Genomic DNA, 21,517 nt, shown 5'->3' on the forward strand with positions numbered 1-21,517 from the left:
AGATCTGGAGTCTGCCCTATACCTGTTTGGCTCTCACCCCTCCCTGGGGCGGCCAGGGAGAGGGCAGTGGGGCCCGTTTGCCTGTGCTCCCCAAATCAGAGCAAACATCCCTCCAGGAGGCCTGCGGCGGGACAGAGGGAGGAGCTCCGAGGGCTCAGGGCATCGTCCCTCCCCCTCTTTAGCCCCCTACCTAGGGTTTCACGAGGACAGATGGACCGGCTGACTGACGTGGGGCCAGTCCCTGCAGTGTCGCAGCGGCTCTGGACGAGGCATGGTGGTGATGACGTGGGCCGCATGATCGGGGGAGGTGGACGTGGGTCAGCTCTGCCCACCAGGGGCGGGTGAGACAGGACCGCCACATCACCTCTCCACGCCTTGCTGTCCACAGGCACGAAATAGGGACATTTTACGAGTAACTACCACGTAGCCAGGTCTGAGGATTGGGAGAGACCAAGACAGTGCCTGGTACACAGGGAGTGCTCAGCAAAGATCACTTACCCCACATGACAGCACTCTGCCCTGCAGGGACGGCCGGATTCACCCCTCCTCTGGTCATTTATGATTGTGGAGGCTGAGGAGACAGGCGGCCTCAACACCAGAGGAGGAGTGTGTGTATATGTGAGGCATGTATGCCTGCACTGTGAATGTACACCCAAATCTGTGTGAGCGTACGTGAGTGTGCATGTGTATGTGTGTACATACACACGCACGCAGAGGGTGTAGCGTGTGTGCGTGTGTGCCCGTGTGAGTGTGTGTGTGCCTGTGCACACAGGCTAGTGGAAGGGCTACTCTGAGGGACGGTGCAGACCTGCCTCTGCATCACTGGGTCTCCCTGGCTCCCCTCAGAACTTAAGTCGCCATGATGCCCTTCACCTTCAGCGGCGCCTAGGCTGTGGGAGCTCCCCGTGCAGAGTCCCTGTCTTCCTAGAGCCCACCTGGTGCCTGGCGCAGAGGAAGCGGCAGCAAGTGGAGTAGGCGCAAGGGGTGAATCCCCGGGGCAGACGGCGGGCTGCAGGGAGCCCAACCCCGGGCCAGGGTCCCCTTCGTTCACCAGTGCCCAGCATGTCAGGTGTCGGCCCAAAGGCCCGAGGCCACGGGGGTGCAGCGCACTCAGACCCCACCAGGCGGAGCCACAAGCCCGTCTCCAGACGAGGCCCGTTCTCAGGCGTCTGGTTTCCAGAACCCTCATTTCAGACCAAATCTGCACCCAGGTCTCCTCGGGCGCTGGCCTCAGACTCCCGGGCCAGCTCTGGACCAGGTGATACGCGGGGCTGCCCGAGCAGGGGCTGGGACGCCCGTCCCATGCCCATCCTGCCCAGCGGCCTTCCTGCCTCGGCAGCCCCGCCCGTGGGCTGCGCACGCTGCCCTGCGGGAGCCACAGGGCAGCCTCACCAGGCTGGGCCGCCGGTGAGGTTGGGGGGGCTGGTCTCCAGCTCCCCGGGCCCTGAGCGACCCCCCTGGGAAGGAGGCCGAGCAGAGGCCACACTCACCTTGCCAGCCCTGAAGACATCTCTTCACTAAACTCTGAGCTCTCACTACTGCCTGCAAGAGGAACACAGATGGGTGAGTGCGGCGGCCTCGCAGAAGAGGGGCCACCCGGAGCGGCCCATTCTCCTGGGTCACCGGGCCCGGGCCCCGAGCTGCACAGACGTGCCGGAGGCACAGCTTCCTGACCCCGTGGCTGTCAGCGTGGCTCGGCTTCTGCTTTGCTGCTGCTATTTCTGACTCTCGGCCCATCCCGTCCCGCTGTTTCCTGCCCCTGAGGGTGGGTCCTCCACTCCCTTTCCTGCCCCTGAGGGCTGCAGCTGCCTGCCCACCAGTCCTCTGGGGTCTGGACCCTTAGGCCTCTGTCTTGGCCTGGCCTGGCTTCACCACCGCCTCCCTTCTGGCCCAAGTAAAACCAGTGTCAAACAGGCCTCACCTGGTGAAGACAGGGGCCAAACGAGCACACTTCTTCCTCCGAAGGTCAGGGCTCGACTAGACGCTGGTCAGGGAGCAGCTGCATAGCAGCAGACAGAGGCCCCGACGGAGCACCCTTCAGAGCCTGGGCAGTGCGCACACAGTGGGGCCCAGCCCTCCCCCAGGCCTGCCCTGTGGCCGACTTGGACTCTCCAAGGCCCGGCTTCAGCCACGAGGACAGCAGACAGATTTTCTCGGAGGGGCCTGGGTTCCACACTCTTTGCCTGGGCTGCCTGCTGACACCACAGCTGGGCAGTGGGAGGGGGAAAAGGAGATCTCAGGTCCCTTGGGAGTTACAGGACGGAGGGGACCAGTTCAGCTCCAGACAGGGCACGTGCACATACGGTAACGTGCTCCCAGCCTTTCAGCTCCAAACGGAAAAACATCTGAGTTTCCCGAGTAGAAGAGCCGAGAACCAAACTGCCTGGTGATCTCCCGCCTGGATACTGGACAGCATTGCGTCTGACTCAGTTTTCTGTCTCAGGAATAGAAAGGCCTGGGCTCAGGCACAGCTCAGAAAGTTTCCTGGATGTAAAACAGCCGCTCTGCTGCCCAGCTGAATGCTCTGGGGCCAGCATTTCCCAGACCGGTTCCTCAGAACCCCATCCCAGAGGACTCTCCAAGGAAGATGGTTCCTGCCCAGATAACGAGGGAACCTGCAGACTCCGCTGCCTTCTGGGAGACCCACAGAGCCCATAGGCACGTTAAAGTCTCTGGGAAGAGACCTGCCTACGTGGTTTATCCCAGCCTTTCCCCAACACACAGACCCTGAATTCTTTCTCCAAGGCACACCCATGAACCGCAGGCTACACTGTCCTAAGCTGGTATAAACCCCCGACCGGCTCCAAGTGGGATGACCTCCTTCCTGGACAGAAGGCAGACATGGACCTTGCTTGTCACAGATTTTCCAGGAGGTAGGAGACAGCTGCCCCCCGCAGTGGCACTGCCTCGGAGACGGGCCTCATTTCAGGAGGACGTGGGATGTGAGATTCCTGCCAGATTGTCCTGTCCGCACCACCCTCTTCCGTCCCATGCTCAGGGGCCCTCCACCCTACAGGCCTCCGACTAACCTGCTGCCAGCCCCAGGAGGGCTCCCTGTTAAGGGAAGTAGACAGACACACAGACTACAGAAGCATGGGCACACTGAAAGGACACAGCCAGCGGAGAGTGCGCTTGTCTGACAGCAGAAATGACCTAGGTGACCTGATCAGGTGACCTGGACACTGCAGCGGGACAGACCTGTGACCAGAGCTCAACGTCATCCTCAGCTCTGACCCCTCCCCTCCTGGCCCCAGCAGCTCAGTTTCTGTCCTTCCATGGACATAAGCACCATTTCTGGCTGAAGTTCAGACATATGCTTTCATCCCAGATCAATTTTTTACCCCCCCTCACTCTGGCTTCTCAGTGTGAAGACAGGGGCACAGTGAGCACCTGGTGGCCACCCCGCTGCGGTCCCTGGGCAGCACCTCCTCCTCTGCCCTACGTGCGGGGGCCATGGCTCCCCAGGGACGGAGCCCCACGGGGGCAGCGACCAGGCTTCGGCAGTTGCCGGCCAAGGATGGCGGGTCTCAGGTCCTTGTCCAGCCTGCCTGCCCCTCTCAGGGCCACCAGCAGGATGAGGACAAACCCAGGGCATTTTGTGAAGCCTCGGAGGCTGGGAAGCAAAGGTCTCCCTAGCTCTGGTGATGCCTGTGGGGAGCCTCCTCTGCAGGCGGTGAGGGGCCACCGGGCACTGCACGGTGACAGAGACAGACACACGCCGGGCTGTGGCCCACCCGCTGTGGTGTGCAGGCCGGAGACGCTTACCGAGGGCGAGTCCATTGGTGACGGCAGAGGAGGAGGCGAGGGCGAGGCCCCTGCGGGGGCTGCGCGACTCCAGGACGCTGTCGTCCAGCAGGTGCCTCGCTTTCTCCGATGGGAATGTCGCACTTTTACTCTCAACTACACTCAACTGACACATCATACTGGAAAATGTAAAGGAAGAAAGAGGCAAAGCTCCTTATCTAGGGAGTGACCGTGGTTACACCTGCCCTGGCGTCCTGAGCAGACGGCACAGCTGCAGGAGAAAGACCTCCACCCAGAACCGTGGTCTAAGTCCAGGCTCTGCCCTATCTCCCCAAGTGACCTTGGGCAAGTCACATCCTTCTTCTGAGCCTCAGTTTCTCCATCTGTCAAATGGGGCCTCACGATACTTGCCCTGCCTGTCTCCCAGGATGACTGTGAGGCTCAAGTGAGCGGATGGTGCTGGTGAGCCGTGGGGCCACACAAGCGAAGGGACAGTGTGACCCTGCGGTCAGCACGTCTGGTGCTGGAGTCACAAACCTGGTCCAAATCCTCACTCCAGCCTTACTCACCACTGCAAGGTACTTCACCTGTCGAACCTCACCAGCCTCGTTCTTACAATGTGTATCATATAGCGCCTAGCTTGGAGGCCTGCAGGGGCTCAGTGAGAGAATGCTGGACAGGCACGTAGCAGAGCGTCCAGCACAGAGCAAGCCCCAAACACTTGGAGAGCAACCCTTTCTCCTCTAGCCTGTGAGTGACTCCAGGGCTGGTCTGGGCTGGTTGGGGCTTGTGTCTTAATGGTGGAAGGAAGGAAGGAAGGAAGGAAGGAAGGAAGGAAGGAAGGAAGGAAGGGAGGGAGGGAGGGAGGGAGGAAGGAAGGGAGGGAGGGAGGGAGGGAGGGAGGGAGGGAGGAGGGAAGGGGGGAGGAGGGAAGGGGGGAGGGAAGGGAGGAGGGAAGGGGGGAGGGAAGGGAGGAGGGAAGGGGGAGGGAAGGGGGGAGAGAGGGAGGAAGGGACCCAACTGCTCAGGATTCTGTGCCTGACACCCTGGGGACATGGGCATGGCTGCCCCAGCCATGCTGAGGACCATGCATGTCCCCCAGCTGTCAGCCCCACACAGCTGGGTGAACCAGCGGCAGGCTCACTGCTCTGCAGGCTTTCTGCAACAATTCGCAAGCAGAGACTCTGAGCCCCAGTACCCAAGCACCATGAGGCACCTAGTGCTCCCTGGACGACAGTCATGGTGTCCACTGGACTCTGGGGTTTTCCACAAGGAGGCACTAACTGAGCTTGGGCAAACCTCCTGGAATCCCTCCACTGTTTCCCTGCCCTTCCCCACATACTTCCTCCCTTGGCTGCCGAGCCCGTGGAACCCTGTCACCAGTTCGCAGGCTGTGCTGCCGCGGATGCCCCCACTCTTCCTGAGCACGTGCCAGGCCTGAGGAGAGGGCACCAGCCCGGGACGCCGAGAGTGCCCATCAGTGACTCCCAGATGGGCGGGGGAGGGTCCGGTGGGCCGGCATTCCCAGCAGCCCTTCAGCCCACGCCCCACGCTCAGCCGTCTAGACCCGGGGAGCAGGGGGTGCTCGCTCAGTCACCCACTTGTTGCCCAGGCTGTGGCTCTTCCTGTGTCTCGGAACTGGGGGCGTGGGGAGGCTGCCAGTCACAGATGCGTCAGGACAGGTGGGCCGCCGGCTGAACCTCGCAGAACTGGAGCCGCCGGCGGGGGCTGTGAACAGAGCAGAGAGAGTGATGGTGGTGCTGCGGAGGCTCAGGGGAGGGGGGCCGGGTTTGGGGGAAGGCACCTGGCCCAGCTGTCATGGGGGGCAAGGTTCTCCCAAGTCCTGTGGGCTTCCACTCACAAGACCCTGACCCCTCCCTCCCTGCTTCCAGGCTGACAACCGACCGTCAGGAGGGCCAGTGTCCTGCTCTGCGTGGTGGCCCCCTGACTGGGCAGCCCTGCTGCTCATACGGGGGAGAGTGCCGTGGACAGACGTGGGGTTGGACGCAGGGATCAGCAGCCTGGCCTGTTTCCCTGCGGTGAGACTCTTCGGGTGGCAGAGCTGAGCCTTAACAGCGTGACTTCTGAGTCCAGGTCCAGGGCCCTTACCCTGTGCCCTTCCACGGCCACTTTCTGTTCTCAACCACACATCCGACAAAAAGGGATGTGTGGAGGGCTTATTGGGGAGCAGCGGATTTAATGAGAGGAAGCACAGCTAGGTAGGCAGGGGTTCAGACCCCTGGCCTCTCAGCTATTGCCTGGGTGACCTTGGACGGGTTACTTCCTCCCGGAGCCTCAGTTTCCTCATCTGAAAGGTGGGAATAATTCACTCACCTGGCAGGTGGTTGGGAGGGGTCATGTAGTAATGTGTGCAGAGTTAGCGTTCACTCTGGTTTTATTATGATAATATTACCTTGTCCTCCTCAGCCCCAGTCATGGGGCCAACAGGAGGTCATCAGAGCCAGGGGGTCGGGGCCACAAACCCCACTGAGCCGCACATGCAGAGACGGAGGCAGAATCCTTCATGCTGGCCATGTCCACAGCTATATTTTGTGGGGTGTGGTCTGGACCACTGTGGTACTCTTTAGTTTCTGTGGCTTGGGAAGGGAGGTGTATAAGGTGTTACGAAGACGGGTTCTTGGACTCTAATCAACAGAAACTGATAAGAGGTCAGACGAGGAATTCAGGCAAGGCTTTACTCGGACTCATGCTCACAGGGGAGGGAAAACAAGTAACAGGTTCCCTTGCTCACTCCCTGAAGGGGGGCGAGCTGGTTCCTTTCGTGGGGTCAGGTCAGGGGCGGATGGGTGGGTCAGGCTGGAGGGGTGGCTTAGGGGGTGTGCCCACCCCTTGGGGGTGCTGTGTGCAGGGATCACGTGTAGTACCCTGCTCAGAAGTGGCAGTTGGGTTTTGGCCTTTTGGTATCTTATTGTTCATAATTTGCCCCAGCTGCCCATGCCCGCAGTTATTTTTAGTCCCTTATAGTTTCTCTGTATCTGTTGCTGGAGGAGACGTTTGTCCAGGTGCAAGCCCTGCAGCAAAGGGCCCCAGGTCCCAGCCTGTCTCAAAGGGACGTGACCCCAGATGCCAACTTAGCCTTAGCTACCTGGGCCAGACACCGGAAGTGGGGGCCAGGGTTTCCACAAAGGGGCTGGGCCACTTCCTGTGGAGCACATCAAACACCCTGCAGACCAAGGGGCTGCTGCCTGGCCGTGCTGGGGAACGTCCTGGAGGGCCTATGAGGCCCGAGGCCATCCAGGACTCCAGATCCTCCACCACAAGATGCTGCAGATCCACAAGTGACCTAAGGGTTCCCATGTCCTCCAGCATGCTTGGTTCATTCTTATTTTAGTGTCCAAAACAATGACCCCTGTCCCCAGCCTGTCCACTGCAGAAAGTCTAGCTCCCCTCTGGCACTTCGGAGGGTTCACAAGGCAAGGAACTCATATCATCTTAAGCTCTGAATTCCTGCTCCCAGCTGCCATCCCACTCCCTGCACCCCCTCCACGCCGCACCCCCCACCCCCATCTTCTCCTTCACTTCCCCAAGTTCCCGCCGCCACACCCTTACTAGGTCTCCGCTGTTCCGTTCAACAGCTATTCCCCAGGAGTCTCCTCCCTCCTTCAGCCCCCTGCACAACTCTTAGACCCCCTCCCCTCCAAAGGATGCCACTCTCCTGCCATGAGAAAACTGTGCTTGTCAAGTTTGGTCTTCCTCGCGCCTGGCTCTGCAATTGCCAGGTGCACCTCCGTCCACGCCAGCCTGCCTGCCAGGCCTGGGGAGCCGGGACCACCTCCCAGCCCTACTGTTCCCTCTGAGAAGTCACCCCCCCCAACTTTCCCCTTCTCGCCACTCAGTGCCCTTCCCCAGCCTGTGCACACACTCGAGTCTCTCATTTGTGAAACGGTCTCGCGGCCCCGGCTCTCCTCCCGGCCCCGGCTCTCCTCCCGGCCAGCCACGCTTCCTCAGACAGAGGCCTGCTCCTCCTTACTCCGTTGTCACCCCCTCGCTCACTCCTCAAGTCGCTGAACCTGGTTTTCATTCCTGATGACATTCCCACTGACCTCCTTTTGGCCTAATCGTTGAACGCTCATCGGCCTCCTCACCAGCACCCTTGGTGTCTGACGCTCGCGATCGCTCGTCGCAAGGCTCTACTTCCTGGGCGTCTGTGACGTCACGTGCTCCTGCTTCTCCCTGTGCCTCTTCAATCGCCGTCAGTCTGCCTCCTCCACGGGCTCCTTATCCTCCAGCAGCTGGTGTTGTCTACCCAGGCCTCCCTCTTTGGCTCCTGGTTTTGATTTGATTTTAACTCAGCAGATCGGCTGATGACGCAAGTCTCTACCGCCTTCCTCTTTTCTGAGCCTGAGACCTACATATCCACCCGTTGGAATGACATCTCCATGTGAACTTTCCTAAGATACCACAAGTTCAGCCAGGGTTGAACCTGGACCCTCCTCCTGTATTTCCAGCCTTGGTTGGAGGCCCTGCTGGCCACTCAGTCACCTGGCCTGGAAGGAGGGGTCGTCTTGGCTTCTTCCAGACGGTGACTGGCTTTGCTCTTCTCACTTGCTGTACACGATCGCCAAGGCCCCTAGGTTTTGTACAACCCCTCCCTGCCCATCTCTCTTGTCACCGACTGGTCTGGGTCCCCACACTTTATCTTCTTCCTGCAACCAGTCTAATCTTCTCAGATCCAACCACCATACAGATTCATGAGTGTTTGATAAATGGAAAGCTGACCATGTCATTTCCTTGCTTGAAACTGCCAGGGGCATGGTGCTCTCCCTGCCATACCTGGTCATTTCAGCTGATCTTACAATCCTGATGGAAGAATAAAGGGACAAAGTAGCCAAGACAAATCCTAAGAAGAATAGTACAGGACTTGCCCTACCCGGTATCAGACCCGAACACAAAACAATAGTAATTCAAACAGTCTGGAGTTGGGGCTTGGGCAGAGAACTGTTCAGTGAATCAGAAGTGAAAACCTGGACTTGCTTCATGGTGGTGGCGGCATTACAATTCAGAGGGTAGGGAGGCTCTTTTCAGTACGTGGGGCTAGAACCACTGGGTTCCACGTGGAAAAAGATGAAATTAGAGTCCTCCTACCTTATATTATACAAGTGGATTAATGCCATAAATGTGAAAAGCAAAAATGCAAAACTACTGGGAAAAAAACAGACAATCCTTATGACCTTGGGGAAAGGAAAGAAACAAAAGGCATAAACCCTAAAGGAAAAGAAATGAATAAATTTGACTACATTTAAAATTAAACATTTCTGCACCCAAACAAACAAACAAATAAATAAAAGACAGCAAAAGCAATGTTAAAAGGCAAGTTGTAGTCTGGGAGAAGGTATCTGTCACCCACATCACCAGCAAAGGGTTCACGTTCAGATTTATAGAGAACTTCAAATACCAGTAAGAAAGAGACAAACCCACACCCCCAGAAAACTGGCAAAGGAGACAAACGGGGAAATTCACAAAAGAGGAAATGACCCCAATGACCAATAACTATAGGAAAAGATGCCTTAACCTCACTGGTAATAATGGGAATGCAAATTACAGTAAAAAACGAGGTACATTTTCACCTCATTAGATTGTAAAAAAATAATTAGCGTGACAATATCAAGTGTTGGCTAGGTGTGGAGAGACAGGAATGCTAGTTTGGGGCTCATTTGAGTGTCAAATACTTGGAAAGCAATTAGCAATGCTGAGTAAAGGTGAAGATGCCATGCCTTCATGGCATCACCATGACCCTGGGATTCCAATACTGGGTGTCTGCCCTCAGGAAACTCTTGCATACATGCACAAGGGGACACGTTTACAATGATGTTCAATGTGGAAACAGCCTGCATGCCCCTCGGTAGGGAAATGGATAAGTGAGCTGTGGTCTATTCATTCAACAAATTCTACAGAGCAGGAAAAAATGAAGAAACTGGATCCACAGGTATCAGTACGGATAAAATCACAGAAGCATATGTTAAGTTGGAAGAGCAAGTTGCAAAAGAATGTTTATGTGGATGGCATGATGCCCTTTATGTAATATTTTAAAAACATACCCGAAAATGGTATATATGTTTGTATATAGGTATACCTGTAGTAAAACACAAAAATTTACACAGGATAACACAAACTGTATCAGAACAGTAGACACCTCCATAGGGAAGAAAGGGAAAGGATGGGGTGAGAGGGACTTCTGCTCTATCTGTAATTAATTAGGAAAATATAAAGAAAGTACGGCAAAATGTTAACTTCTGTTAAACATGGGTGGGAGGTACAATGGGTATTCTCTATGTATAAATGTTTCGTCATTTAAAATGAGCATACTTGAAAAATGAGTGGACACCCCTTCTGTGCCAGGCACTGTGCTAAGGGGCTGTGTTGGACTCCAGATCTGTCCTTCTCCACCCTGTGCCATGAACTAGGGGCTGCACTACGGCGTCTACGTCAGTGGGCACCCTTCCGTCTGGCTCATGGTCAGCTCAGAATGATGGGGAGCCCGGGCCAGAGACAGGGGAAGGGAGGACAGCGAGGCTAGGGCACTGCTTCCTGCAGCTCTCTCCTGTGGTCACCCGAGAGGTGCGGTCTCCAGGCCCCCTCTGCTCTGGTTTTGGTAACCGCTGCTTCCCTGCACCCTTGCAGGCCTAGGGGCGGTTACAGTGCCCCACTGTTTCTAGCCGGGGGAGCTGGGCTGTGCCTTGGGCTTCCCGACACCCTCGTTCTGACACTCTCCTCTGATCACCCCATTTGAGCGTCATCTGTGTCTGCCACAGCCCTGCAGTGCCTTCACATTTAACCCACACAACACCCCCTGAGGTCCGTTATTAGCCTTGGTTCACAAATGGGGAAGCAGAAGCTCAGGAGGTTAAGCCTCGAGGACAGGGGGCTGGTTGTCGTGGAATCCGGTTCAAGTCTAGGCCTTGTGAAGGCACAGAGGGGGCACCTGGGACCACCTGCCCAGCACCTTTGCCAGAAATCGCCCCTCTCCCGATGGGGGTCACAGGGGAGCCAACCCCAGACCAGCGCCACTGTGGCCCTGCCCCTGACCTCGGCTTGGGGGAGACACCTTCCCCAGGATTTTCAGATTTGGGCCAGGAAAATGTCTGAGGACAATCTCTCTTCGGGATGGGAAATAAAACCTAGATACGGTCGATGGCCATGTTTCCCTGCCTGTGGAGCAGGCGAGTGGGTCTACGGAGAGAGGCTCATGGTTAAGGCAAAAAGCGAGGTGGAAGGGAGTCCCAGTGGCCCCTGGCCTTCCCTGGCCTGGCTGCTCAGCCTCCCAGCCAGAGTCTGCCTCTGTTGTCTGCAGCCCAAAGAACCTTCTCGAGGAGGCCCCACCACATCACGCCGCCTCTCGGCCAGGTGGCAGGAGAGGGTGCTGCCGAAGCAGCTCCAGGTCTTTGCTCAAAACCCATCAACCTCCTCTGTTAGCAGGAGTGTCCTTGCTCAAAACTTGCCAACACCCCCGACTCTAGCAGCAGTGAACATCAATCTTTAAGTTAAAGGGTCCAGAGATGATAAAGGAAGCTACACACACACACACACATACACACACACACACACACACACACACACACACACACACACAAAGAAAAAAACCACATGGAACCAGCTGGGACCAAGATGGCACGAAGCTGACTTCCAACAGACCCCGAGTCTCATTATATGTTGATCTGACTACATTAGCACATTAAATGATACATCTACTGGTGGCCGGGACTGGACATTAAGGACCAAAGAAGGATAAAAAGGGGGTGGCACCCTACTCCCTCGAAAAAGCCCCGTCCCTTCCCCGGCAGACGAATGCATCCGTCTCCCCATCGTTAGCCTCACTCCTCCTCCCTTTGTCTTTACTCTTTAAAATTAATTGATCTGTGAATTTAGTTCCTGCTTCTCCATTCTTTGGCCACTGAATAAAGCTTGTGCTGTGTTGATCTCAGCTTCTGTTTCGTCATTTGCCCATCGGGACCCAAATGGAAAAAATAACCCTCCTCTGCTGAGACAGAGAGCTCAGGCTAAGGCTCCAGCAGGGTCCACACGACATAATTCGGTAACAAGAGGGGGTGCTGCCTGAGGTACCACCAATTCCATCCTGCATATGGCATCTCAAGAACGGGGCTCTGACAGACCAACCCATAATAATGAAGTCAGAGAGTCGTGGCCTGGACTTCACCAACCCTGGGAGGGTCCATGGGAGCCGGCGAGGACTGTGGCTAAGCTTCGTGTACGTGTGCATTTTCCTGTGAGGGGTTCCACGCCGCCATCAGCTTCTTCGAGGTTGTCATTCTTAACCAGGGCATGTTTGTATCAGAAGCATCTGGAGGGTGTGTGAGAAATGGAGTTTCTTGGGCCCATTCCAGGAGGGTCTGATTCTGCTGGCCTAGGGGAGGTTTGGGGGCGCTGATCTCCAGGTGATTCTGACGGGCACCCAGTGAAGAACTTCTGCTCAAAGCGATGGAATGAAAACAAGTCCTGTCCCAGGTGAAACATCTCATGTAGCCGCTGCAGGGAGGAGAGGCAAGCACGGGAGCGTCCGGCTTTGTTTGTTTTGCACACATTGCTCAATAAATGTATCCACGCGGAGGGTGGAATGCGCCTTGTTTGTCAGCTGCATGTACGTGGGATTACAGTCTCATCGCCTGAGTCACTCTGGCTCCCACCCCAGGTTCAGAAATTATGATAAAGGTCAGATCGCCTGGCTCCTCCTCGTGGTTTGAACTGGTGGTGTCGTAGTATTAAGAATGGTGATAACTGAATGCTAAGGGCCGGGGCCCCGTGCTGTGGGCGGGTCCTCCGAGGAGGGCTGATTTGCAGGTAAGAGAGCCAGGGCTTCTATATCTACCATGCGCAGGACCTGGGCCCAGGGCTACACCACTGTGCTGGTCGTGGCGAGTGGGGCCCACGTGGCGGGGGAGGAGCTCTAGCAGTTCAAAGGTCAGGCATTAGTGGAAACCTGGGAAGGAGGAACACGGTGACACACTTGAGGTGATCTGATAAGCAGGAGGCACTTCCTGAAGGCAACATGTGATGGATAAGGTCCAACTGCTACTCCCGAGGAAGGGAAGGTGAAGGAGACTGACATCTATCATGCAGCAACTGTGTGCCAGGCTTGTGTAAACACTTCAGTGTCTGAATTCGATGACTCCTGTGCAGTTGATATTTTGGCTATCCTTGGCCTCGTGTCGGAGGCACACCAGGTCACGTGGCAGAGGCATGCTGGGTTTGCTCCTTTAACCGGCCGTGTGTGCAGCAAGAGCTCTTCTGGGAACTTCCTCAGCCTCTGCTCACTCCTGATCCACTCCCTTCCCCACCTGTCTCCGGTGGTTCCTGCATCCTGGCTCTGACCCCCAGTTCTGGCTCTCCCAAGCCTCCGGACTCACCCTTGGTTTCTCCCACTCAGTTCCTGACTCTCCCTCCAGGCCGAGGCCCAGATCCGCCCCCCTCTTCTCCCTGCTTTGGACAGGAGGCATGCCTGGCCTCAGATGCCCCTCCAGCCAGCTGAGGGAAGGGTTGGGGGGCGGGGGGTGGGGCGCAAGCAGAAGAGGCTGTGATCTCCCTAGGCCCAGGCTCCACGCTGAGGCTGCTCAGACTGCCCTGGGTCTCAGACACTCCCATCCCTGCATTGCGGACCAACAGCCCGGGTTTGACGCCGAAGCAGAAGAATTTCCATTCAGCTGGGACCTAGGGATGGAGGTGGCTTCTCTGACCGTTAAGTAACACTCTGCTACTGAAAGGCCTCACATTCCTGCCCCAAGGCCTGGGGGGGGCCACCACGTGACAGCACCAGGGACACGTGTCTTCTGGGACCGGTTCTGAGCGGGGGGCTGGCAAGTTTGTTTTTCCCTGTCCTTGGGGCGGGGGCAGTGATAATGAGCCTGGCCCTGGCCTGGCTTAGCAGAGTGTGGTCCCCACTGCCCAGCCCGATATGGCACGGACAGTTGGAAAAACTGACCACGCGGCTTGACTATCTCAGAAGATTGCTCTATTTTTCCTCTGCAAAATTTTTCCATGAATAATCTTTAAGTGGCTGTTTCTTTAGCAGTTTTATTGGAACATATGAGAACTGACAGTCACTGGGGAACGAGATATCATGAAAGAAATCTGGTTTTCATTACATTTCTCTCAAGAAACTGACATGCTGCCCAACAGACCACTCATTGACTGGAAGAGAAAAGAGCACAGGGCCCTCTAATAGTGGCTTTGGAGTGGACAGGATTAAGGATGATGAATGGCGACAGCAAAGAACGTGGAATCCAGAGGCAGACAGGCCTGGGCTCCCACTGGTATCTGCCACCTCCCGGCTGAGTGACCTTGGGCGAGTCACTCGTACCTCTGAGCCTGAATTCTGCATCTGCAAGATGGGGGCAGTGGTCTGGCCTGGCAGGTTGCCTGTGAGGAGGAAACGACACAGCAGCCTCCCGCCTTCCTCAACAACCCCCAGGCCAGGTGCGGTACGGCCACTCTGAATTAGAGCTGATGTTCTGCCTTCATGCAGTTACACTCAAGTGGGGGCAGAGACAAGCAACCAGATAACTACACCCAGGAAAGACACAAGCTTGGATAGGAAAAAAATAAATAAATACGGTGATAGCAAGAACTATTCAGTACATCAATTGAATAACTACCACGACCATAATGGTGGTGGTGGTGGTGACGGCTGACATTCATCGAGCACCTACAGGGTTCCAGATGCTGTGCTCAGTGTTCTGTACACAGGATCTGATGCAGGCTTCACAGTAACACTGCCTCGCACGCCCTGTGGGCATCTCAACGGTGTGGGACCTGCGGTCGGAAGGGTCGGGCGAGGGGCTGCTGAGCAGTGGAGCCATGATCAGGGCACCTGAGAACACAGGAAGGTCAGAGAGGACCCGGAGGGTCAGACCTCCAGATTGGCGCAGGAGTTCCAGCAGGGGCAGCCGTACAGGCAGAAGGAACCCACGACAACAGACACAGGACCTACTCGAGAAACTGCAGAGAGCCAGCCAGGCTGAAGAGCTGAGGGTGGCGAGAGAGAGAGAGAGAGAGAGAGAGAGAGAGAGAGAGGAGAGAGAGAGAGACAGAGAGAGAGTGTGTGTGTGTGTGTGTGTGTGTGTGTGTGTGTGTGTGTGTGTCAGCGGGGGGGCGGGGGCCTAGAGCTCAATGAGGGGAAGGCGTGGAGATTTCTAGGAGAGGGGGTGATATGCTCAGATCTGCACCCTAGAAATCTCACTCTGGTCCAGACCACAGGCTGGGAAGGAGAGATGGGAGCCACAGGTGTCTAGGAGGCGGACCAGCTGAGTGGCATGAGGGGGATTCGGGGGTAACCATCAGTGGAGGCTAGTGCTCCTCACCAAGGAGGGAGCAGGCTGGGGGGGCCGATGAGAAGCTCAGTTTGGGATTGATGTCTGCGGGCCACTGGGTAGATGGGTGAGGTGCTCGGGAGACACAGCAGCTGCGGACAGGTGTGCAGGACTTGTCAGCACAGGGGTGTGTGGAGCCCCGGGAGTGGGCAAGACATCCAGGCTGTAAGTTCAGTGGGAAGGGGGAAGGCCTGGGACAGAAGGCGGGAAACCAGTGTTTGTGGGAGGAGAAGAGAAAGGCTAAGAAGGAACATGTGTGAAACCAGGATCGACAGAACAGATATTTGAGAAAATGATCATTTTAAATTCACAAAGAAAGTGATCTCGTGCTTCGTCCATATTCTAAACGAAGACGGCTCAGAAGTGTTGCACGATTCTGACTGCAGCAGCCCCTGGTCTCAGCTGTCATGTCCTCCTCTCAGAGGTGGCCTTGGCCGGCCAGCCAGCACCAGGAGTCTGCCAGGAGCCAGGGGCCTCTTCTAACCATCAGCGTGGACCACAGCAGACAAGCCCAGAGCACCCCAGAAACGACCTCCTGTTCATCCTGTACGTTTCTCTTGGGAGGGAAAGAACTGCTGGTCTTCTCCCACCCTCAGGGGTGAAATTAGACACGGGCGAGGGCTTTCATTGAGATGCGGGGCCCAGCGCTTCACAGAATTCAGGTCCCTGAGTTCTCACAAAGAGGGCGGCAACCCCATCCTCCTGGGCACGTGTGGCCTGTGCCTGGCCTTCTCGGCGCCCATCCATCCATCCGTGTGTGATCTCCTGCTGACCGTCCATCCCCACCCCCGCCCGACACCAGCCCCGGGAGGAAGGGACCGTGTCCCCAGTGCCCAGTGCAGGCCTGGGCGAGCAGTCGGAGCGCCAGCCAAGTGTGCCGAATGGCCCAGCGCCGTGCCCACGGCTGCAGAGAAGCCGGCTCTGCGGAGGAGGACACGTGGCTGGGATAGGGAGCCTCGTTCCCACGGGTTCCAGCGGCATCAGAGCGGCCCTGTTCCGGGTCAGCACTGCCCGATCTAAGCACCCTGGCAGCCCTGCCGCTGCTCTCGGGGCTGTGCTCCAAGTCTCACACATTCGAAATTAATGGGAGGCAGCTGTGTCGGAGGGAAACGACTCAATCTGGAATCACAAGACTTGCATTCCAGTCCAGCCTCTGCCTGGGCTGAGCTGGGAGCCCGTGGTCCAGCCTGCTCAGGCTCCGAGCCTCCGCGTCGCCCCTGGAGACCAGGATGACAACTGGCGCGATCCGGAGCCACCGAGCACCGCCCTGAGCGTCTGGGGTGCAGCGACCACCTTCGCCCGATTCCAAGGGGCTCTGTGTCTTTTGGGTTCTTTCCTGCGTGGGCTGAGAGCCCTGTTCTCAGGCCGGGGCCCTCCCTGGGTCTGCCAGAGCCCTGCGGCCCTCCAGGGCCCGGGGGCCCCTCTGCACAGAAAGTCTGTTTGTGTTGAAAGCCTTCTCTGGCCAGGTTTCATGGTGGAGCCTGGGAGCCGGTGACTTTTACGTTCACACGCGTTCTTTGTTTCTCATACATGTAGCTCTTACAGGTCCTTACTGTGAGCCAGGCTCTATCTCACACTCACTCAGTTTGCCCCAGTTCATTTCCTTCTGAAAAATGGCATCTGATCACCCTTCAACTGCGGTGAGGCCCAGACGCTTTCTCCTCAGAGCCAGAGGCCCAGGTCCCCAGACCCCCGCAGGCAGCAGGTTTAAGTCTTGGCTCATCTGCTTGACCTTGACGCTAACAGGCTACTAAGATGGGAGACTCCAGGGACAAGTAGGTGTGAACTCCAGGGTGAACTGGCTCCCTGGCTCTTGAGCCCCTCACTAGGAGCCCCTACCCACTCTGAGAATATAAGAGGGTGTGGGGGGGGTCCTTGTCCCTCACTCGTGCAGTGCTCTCTCACTCTCCTCAACCACAGTGAGGGGTCTCCAGGCCACTTGAGGAGCTTGCTCTATGTCCCCCAGCAGCTGGGAAACCCAGGGCACTCCCAGTGCCTCACTCAGGCCTGGAGCCCACATGGCTGCAGCCAGAGGACAGTGGTGGCCACACTAGGGTTAGCTGTGCTCACAGGTCCATCACTACCAGGACAGGTACGGCCTCCCATGGACCAAGGTGGTCCCTGTGAGGAGAGCTGGCGTGGAGCTGAAGGCTTGAGGGGATACCAAGCAGCAAGAAGCTGGTGGCGGGCACAGACCGAGGGGCCATGCAGTGGCCCCTGGAATAAATCTTCATCTGCCTGGGCCAAGGGACCGCTGGAATCTCTACAAAACCCATGAGAGGAAGAAGCATCTGGAGTCGGCACTGTGCCCGCACCGTTCTTGGCACCCAGACCCTGCAGTCTGCAAGCCGAGGAAGGTGGAGACCCTGCAGTTAGCAAGCCGAGGAAGGTGGAGAAACGCCCAGGGAGGGAGAGCGGCCAACACCCCTGCTCTCTCATCACAGGTAGTCAGGCCCCAGCTGGGGCGAGGGAAGGAGAGTTAATGCCAAAGCAGGTTCGGAGTTCTACTCTTACATGGAACCAGCCTTCTAAGGACCACGTTGGGACAGCCTGCGACTCCCAAGTGTCTGTGGGAAAGTCACAGATGTGCCAAGGTTGTCACCAGAAGCAGGGTGCTTCCTGCCCTGCACAGATGATGGGGACAGAGCCCAGAGTGCTCTGGGGCCCTCAGGTGCATCCTGCTTCTTACACGTGTTGGGTACAGGTGACAACCAGTCCAGAACCCTGGGCTCAGCAACTGGCTCTGCCCCTTCCTCCAGGCATAAGATGGGGGGTGAGGGCATGCACCCCAGCACCTTCACCTATAGGATGGGGACGATATTGCACACACACGCCCCCCCACCTCACAGGGTAGGTGTGAGGCTCACCAAGCGGGCGCGTGGGATGGGCTTAGAACAGTGCCTGGCAGAGGGTATACCCTCAGTACGTGTTAGCTGCCGTTACTATGACGATTACTATTGTTATCTTTGCACCCCTGTTTCCCTACCATGAACCAAGTGGCGAGGTCTACCTGCCCTCTCCTCGGGCCTGGCAGGCCTTTGTAGACTGCCTTGACCTACAGGGTGTGGCAAAAGCAAGGCTATGTGACTTCCGAGGTGGGTCACACAGATGTCATGATGCTTTGGGGACATCCGCTTTCGGGGAGCAATGCCATGCAAGAGTTATGAGACCGCCACGCGGCAGGGGAGCCCAGGCCACACGGGAGGCCACATGTATGTTCGTGTTCTGCCCCAGATAACCAGCCAGCACCACGCACGTCCAGATGGTTCCAGCTCCCAGCACCAAGTCCCTCTCAGCCTTCAAGTCTTTCCAACTGAGACCCCAGATATCGTGGAGCAGAATTTGGACGGGCTGTTTCCTGTCCAGATTCCTGACCTGCAAATCTATGCATAGAATAAAATGGTTGCTTTGTGCCGTTAGGTCCTGGGCTGGCAGGTTACGCGGCCGTGGTACCTGGCGCGGCTGGTGAGTGGTGAGCTGGAGCTGAGGTGAGGGCACTCCAGCCCCCCGTCCAGTGCTCTGCTGGCTGTGTCACGCTGCCCCTCCATCCGGTCAGCATCAGAGCCGGCCTGCGAGGGCCAGGAGCTAACATTCCTTAGTGCTAAGCGCGTGCCAGGCCCTATCTAAGGGCTTTTCCGGCCCAGCCTCAGCCCTGTGAAGTAAGCCTACGTGAAGTATTTATTCCTATTCTCATTTCACCAGTAAGAAAACCGAGGCTCAGAGGGGCTACGCCAATTGCCCAAGGTCCCAGAGCTAGGAAGCGCGGGAGCCAGCCCTTGCGCTCAGGTCCGCCTGACTCCAAAGCAGGGCTGTTACCCGCTGAGCCATAGAACAAGGAAGATGGAAAGGTGTGTCGGAGAGCAGTCCTGAAGGAAACTTGCGGCCCAGGGTGAGATTTTCCATGGACTTGCTTTGCTGCCAAAGAATCTTCAGAGAAAACCTGTCAGTTGGTTCAGTCATGTGGAGGTGGGGCTCCCGAGATCTGGAAATGTCTTCACCGGGTCCAAGGCACACACAAACATCACTTGCCCTCTCTTGGGGTCAACGTTCTTTATGATTTTTGCTCTCCAGGAAAATATTAGTTCATTTATATAAACTAAACATTACATATGGGGGGGGGGAATAGAAGACGTGGCATTCCTGGCCTTTTTTCTCCCCAGACCAGAAACTGAGAAGGTTTCTCCACTTCCCTTCTCACAGTCTGTCCATCTGTCGGTACAGAGCTGCTGGCACAGCTGCTCCCCAGGGGTGGAGAGTGGGGCGCAGGGGCATCGCAGCGACGGAGTGCCCCCCGTCCCCTCACGCCTTCTGATGCCTGCCTCCCCCAATAAGGCGTGAATGGAGCCCAGGAGGGCAGGTCTTCGCCGGGTTCCACCGGGGCCTGGCTCACAGCCGGCCCTGGCATGTGAAGCCTCGGGTAAACAGATGCCTCTTGGGGCCTTTCCTCGGCAGGTGTGGGGTGCCTGCTGGCTGGAAAGAGCCCAGAGCTGTAGGCCCGGCCCGCATCCCAGGGAGCCGAGGGAGGCTGCGTTCCTCCCATTCCTGGGCCTGCAAGAGGCACATTCCTGTCCCCGGATCTGGTCGGGCTCCTGCCACGCAGCCCAGTCTAATTGCCAGACGCAGAAGGCCTCCCTGGAGCTGCCCTCTGGCCCCGCCCCCCACAGGACCCCGCGGGTCCCCTCTGTCGTCTGAGGGTGGGAAGCCGGGACCACTGAGTGCGTCTGAAGGCTTCCAGACGCGCCTGGGCCCTCTGGTGATCAGTGAAAACCTTAACATCCTGCTTCCAGGCTGGAGCCAGGGATTTGAAAAGTCAGTGCAGACGCTCCTGGGCGCCTGGGTCTGCCGGCCACACTGTGTGGAAACGCCGGCCTCAGTACTTTTCTGGGAGGAACGTGGAGTCAGCAGGCAGCCCGGGAACCAGGTGCCCACAGGGCCCCGCCAGGAGCCCAGAGACCAAGCGCCCCAGGTGCCGGGCTCTGGGAACCCCGGGCTGGTGGGGAAAGCAGACACAGAGGGACAAAGAAGCTGCAAGAGGGTATAACGCAAGGTGGGCAAACTCTGGAAAAGGCCAGGTAGTGAATGTTTTAGGCTTTGCAGGCCATGGGGTCTCTGTCCCCACCTCAGCTCTGCTGTCGCAGTGAGCAAGCCGCCAACGTGCCCACGGCTGCGTTACAAACCAGGGTGGGCTGCGTTAGGGCCATGGTGTGCTCCTTGCCCACGGTGTAACAGGGGGCCTGACCTGGGGGGCAGGGGTGGGGCTGGGTGGAGGAAAGGCTTCCCTGGGGCCATGACATTTTGCTAAGACCTGAGGAGTGATTCAGGTGACAGAGGCAGAATCATAAATATTGACAATAATATCATCATCCTAATAAAGTTACCCTTGATGAGTGTGTCCCATGAGTCAGGGACTTGCGAAGTGTTTTACACACACGTGACCTCAATACATTTGCACAGCTCACTGTGGGAGGTATGATTATGCCCGCTTTACAGATGGAGAAATTGAGGCTTGGCAGGTATGTGGGCTGCTCTGTCTGACCCTTCAGATGCATTCTTCGCCCTGCTTGATGCCTGTGGGAGGCTGACCCCCGAGAGGCATCTCTTGGCTCCCTCACCCAGGCCTCCAACTGGGTTTGGCCGATGGGAGGCTCTGGCAGCAGATGGGGTTGGAGGGCAGAGGAGAGAGAGGTCAGCCCATTTTTTTCTCCCCCCTCCTTCCTGCTTCACCCTCCGCTACCACAGCTCCTGCCAAGCTGACCGTCCTCTGTGACTCAGAGCTTGCCAGAGTGGGTAACGTTTTTCCCCACCAGGTCCTTCAGCCTAGAGGCGCTGGGGGCCTCGCTATCCTTTGTGTGCAGTATTTATTCCTACTGCCATTTCACCTTCATTAAGTTTCTTCCGGTGAGTCATCCGGGGGCAATTCTGTTTCCTGCCAGGATTTTCTGACTGATGCTTGAGGTTAGCTAACTTGCTGGCTTCTGGTTTCACATGGCTAATACACAACAGAGCAGGTGGAGGTGATGGGGGATGGGATGGAAGGAGAGTCCAGCTGAACCTTGAGGAGGCTGGACCGGCGGCTGGGTCCCAGCTCCAGTACTGGTTTCCATCATAGGCAGGGGTCAAAAGTGAAAGCAGCTCTTCCTTTCCGGCCCCGGGCTCAGTGAGGGGTCCAGTCCTGCAGACCCCCAACTAGCAGTGTTAGTTTTCTGCGTCTGGCTCCTGTCTCCAACCTGGGGCACTGGGAGATGAATCTTCCAGCATGTCTGGAGGGTAGAAAGTGTGGTGGTGGGCACTTGTGAGCACCTGGGGAAGGCCAGAGATGTATGTGGTCATCCTGACAAGGTATATTACCCAGACAGGGTGCAGAGGCCTCTTATTCAAACTAATTTGGAGGAGACTCCGAAGGGCAGAACACTTCGTATTGGAGTCCACTC

General features: G+C 57.1%; 1 protein-coding gene across 2 annotated transcripts in view; it reads right to left on the minus strand.

Moving 5' to 3' along the window:
* Positions 1–21,517, minus strand: part of RALGPS1 (Ral GEF with PH domain and SH3 binding motif 1) — a 329,731-nt gene that overhangs the window by 22,991 nt on the left and 285,223 nt on the right. For both annotated transcript variants that reach the window (XM_060014138.1, XM_060014137.1), the window contains exons 12-14: positions 5,346–5,472; positions 3,766–3,923; positions 1,491–1,542 (exon numbers count right to left, since the gene is read on the minus strand). In XM_060014138.1, the coding sequence (XP_059870121.1) occupies positions 1,491–1,542; positions 3,766–3,923; positions 5,346–5,472 (337 nt within the window). The remainder of the gene's footprint in view (positions 1–1,490; positions 1,543–3,765; positions 3,924–5,345; positions 5,473–21,517) is intronic.

Source organism: Delphinus delphis, chromosome 6, assembly GCF_949987515.2.
Source record: "Delphinus delphis chromosome 6, mDelDel1.2, whole genome shotgun sequence".
Lineage (NCBI taxonomy): Eukaryota > Metazoa > Chordata > Mammalia > Artiodactyla > Delphinidae > Delphinus > Delphinus delphis.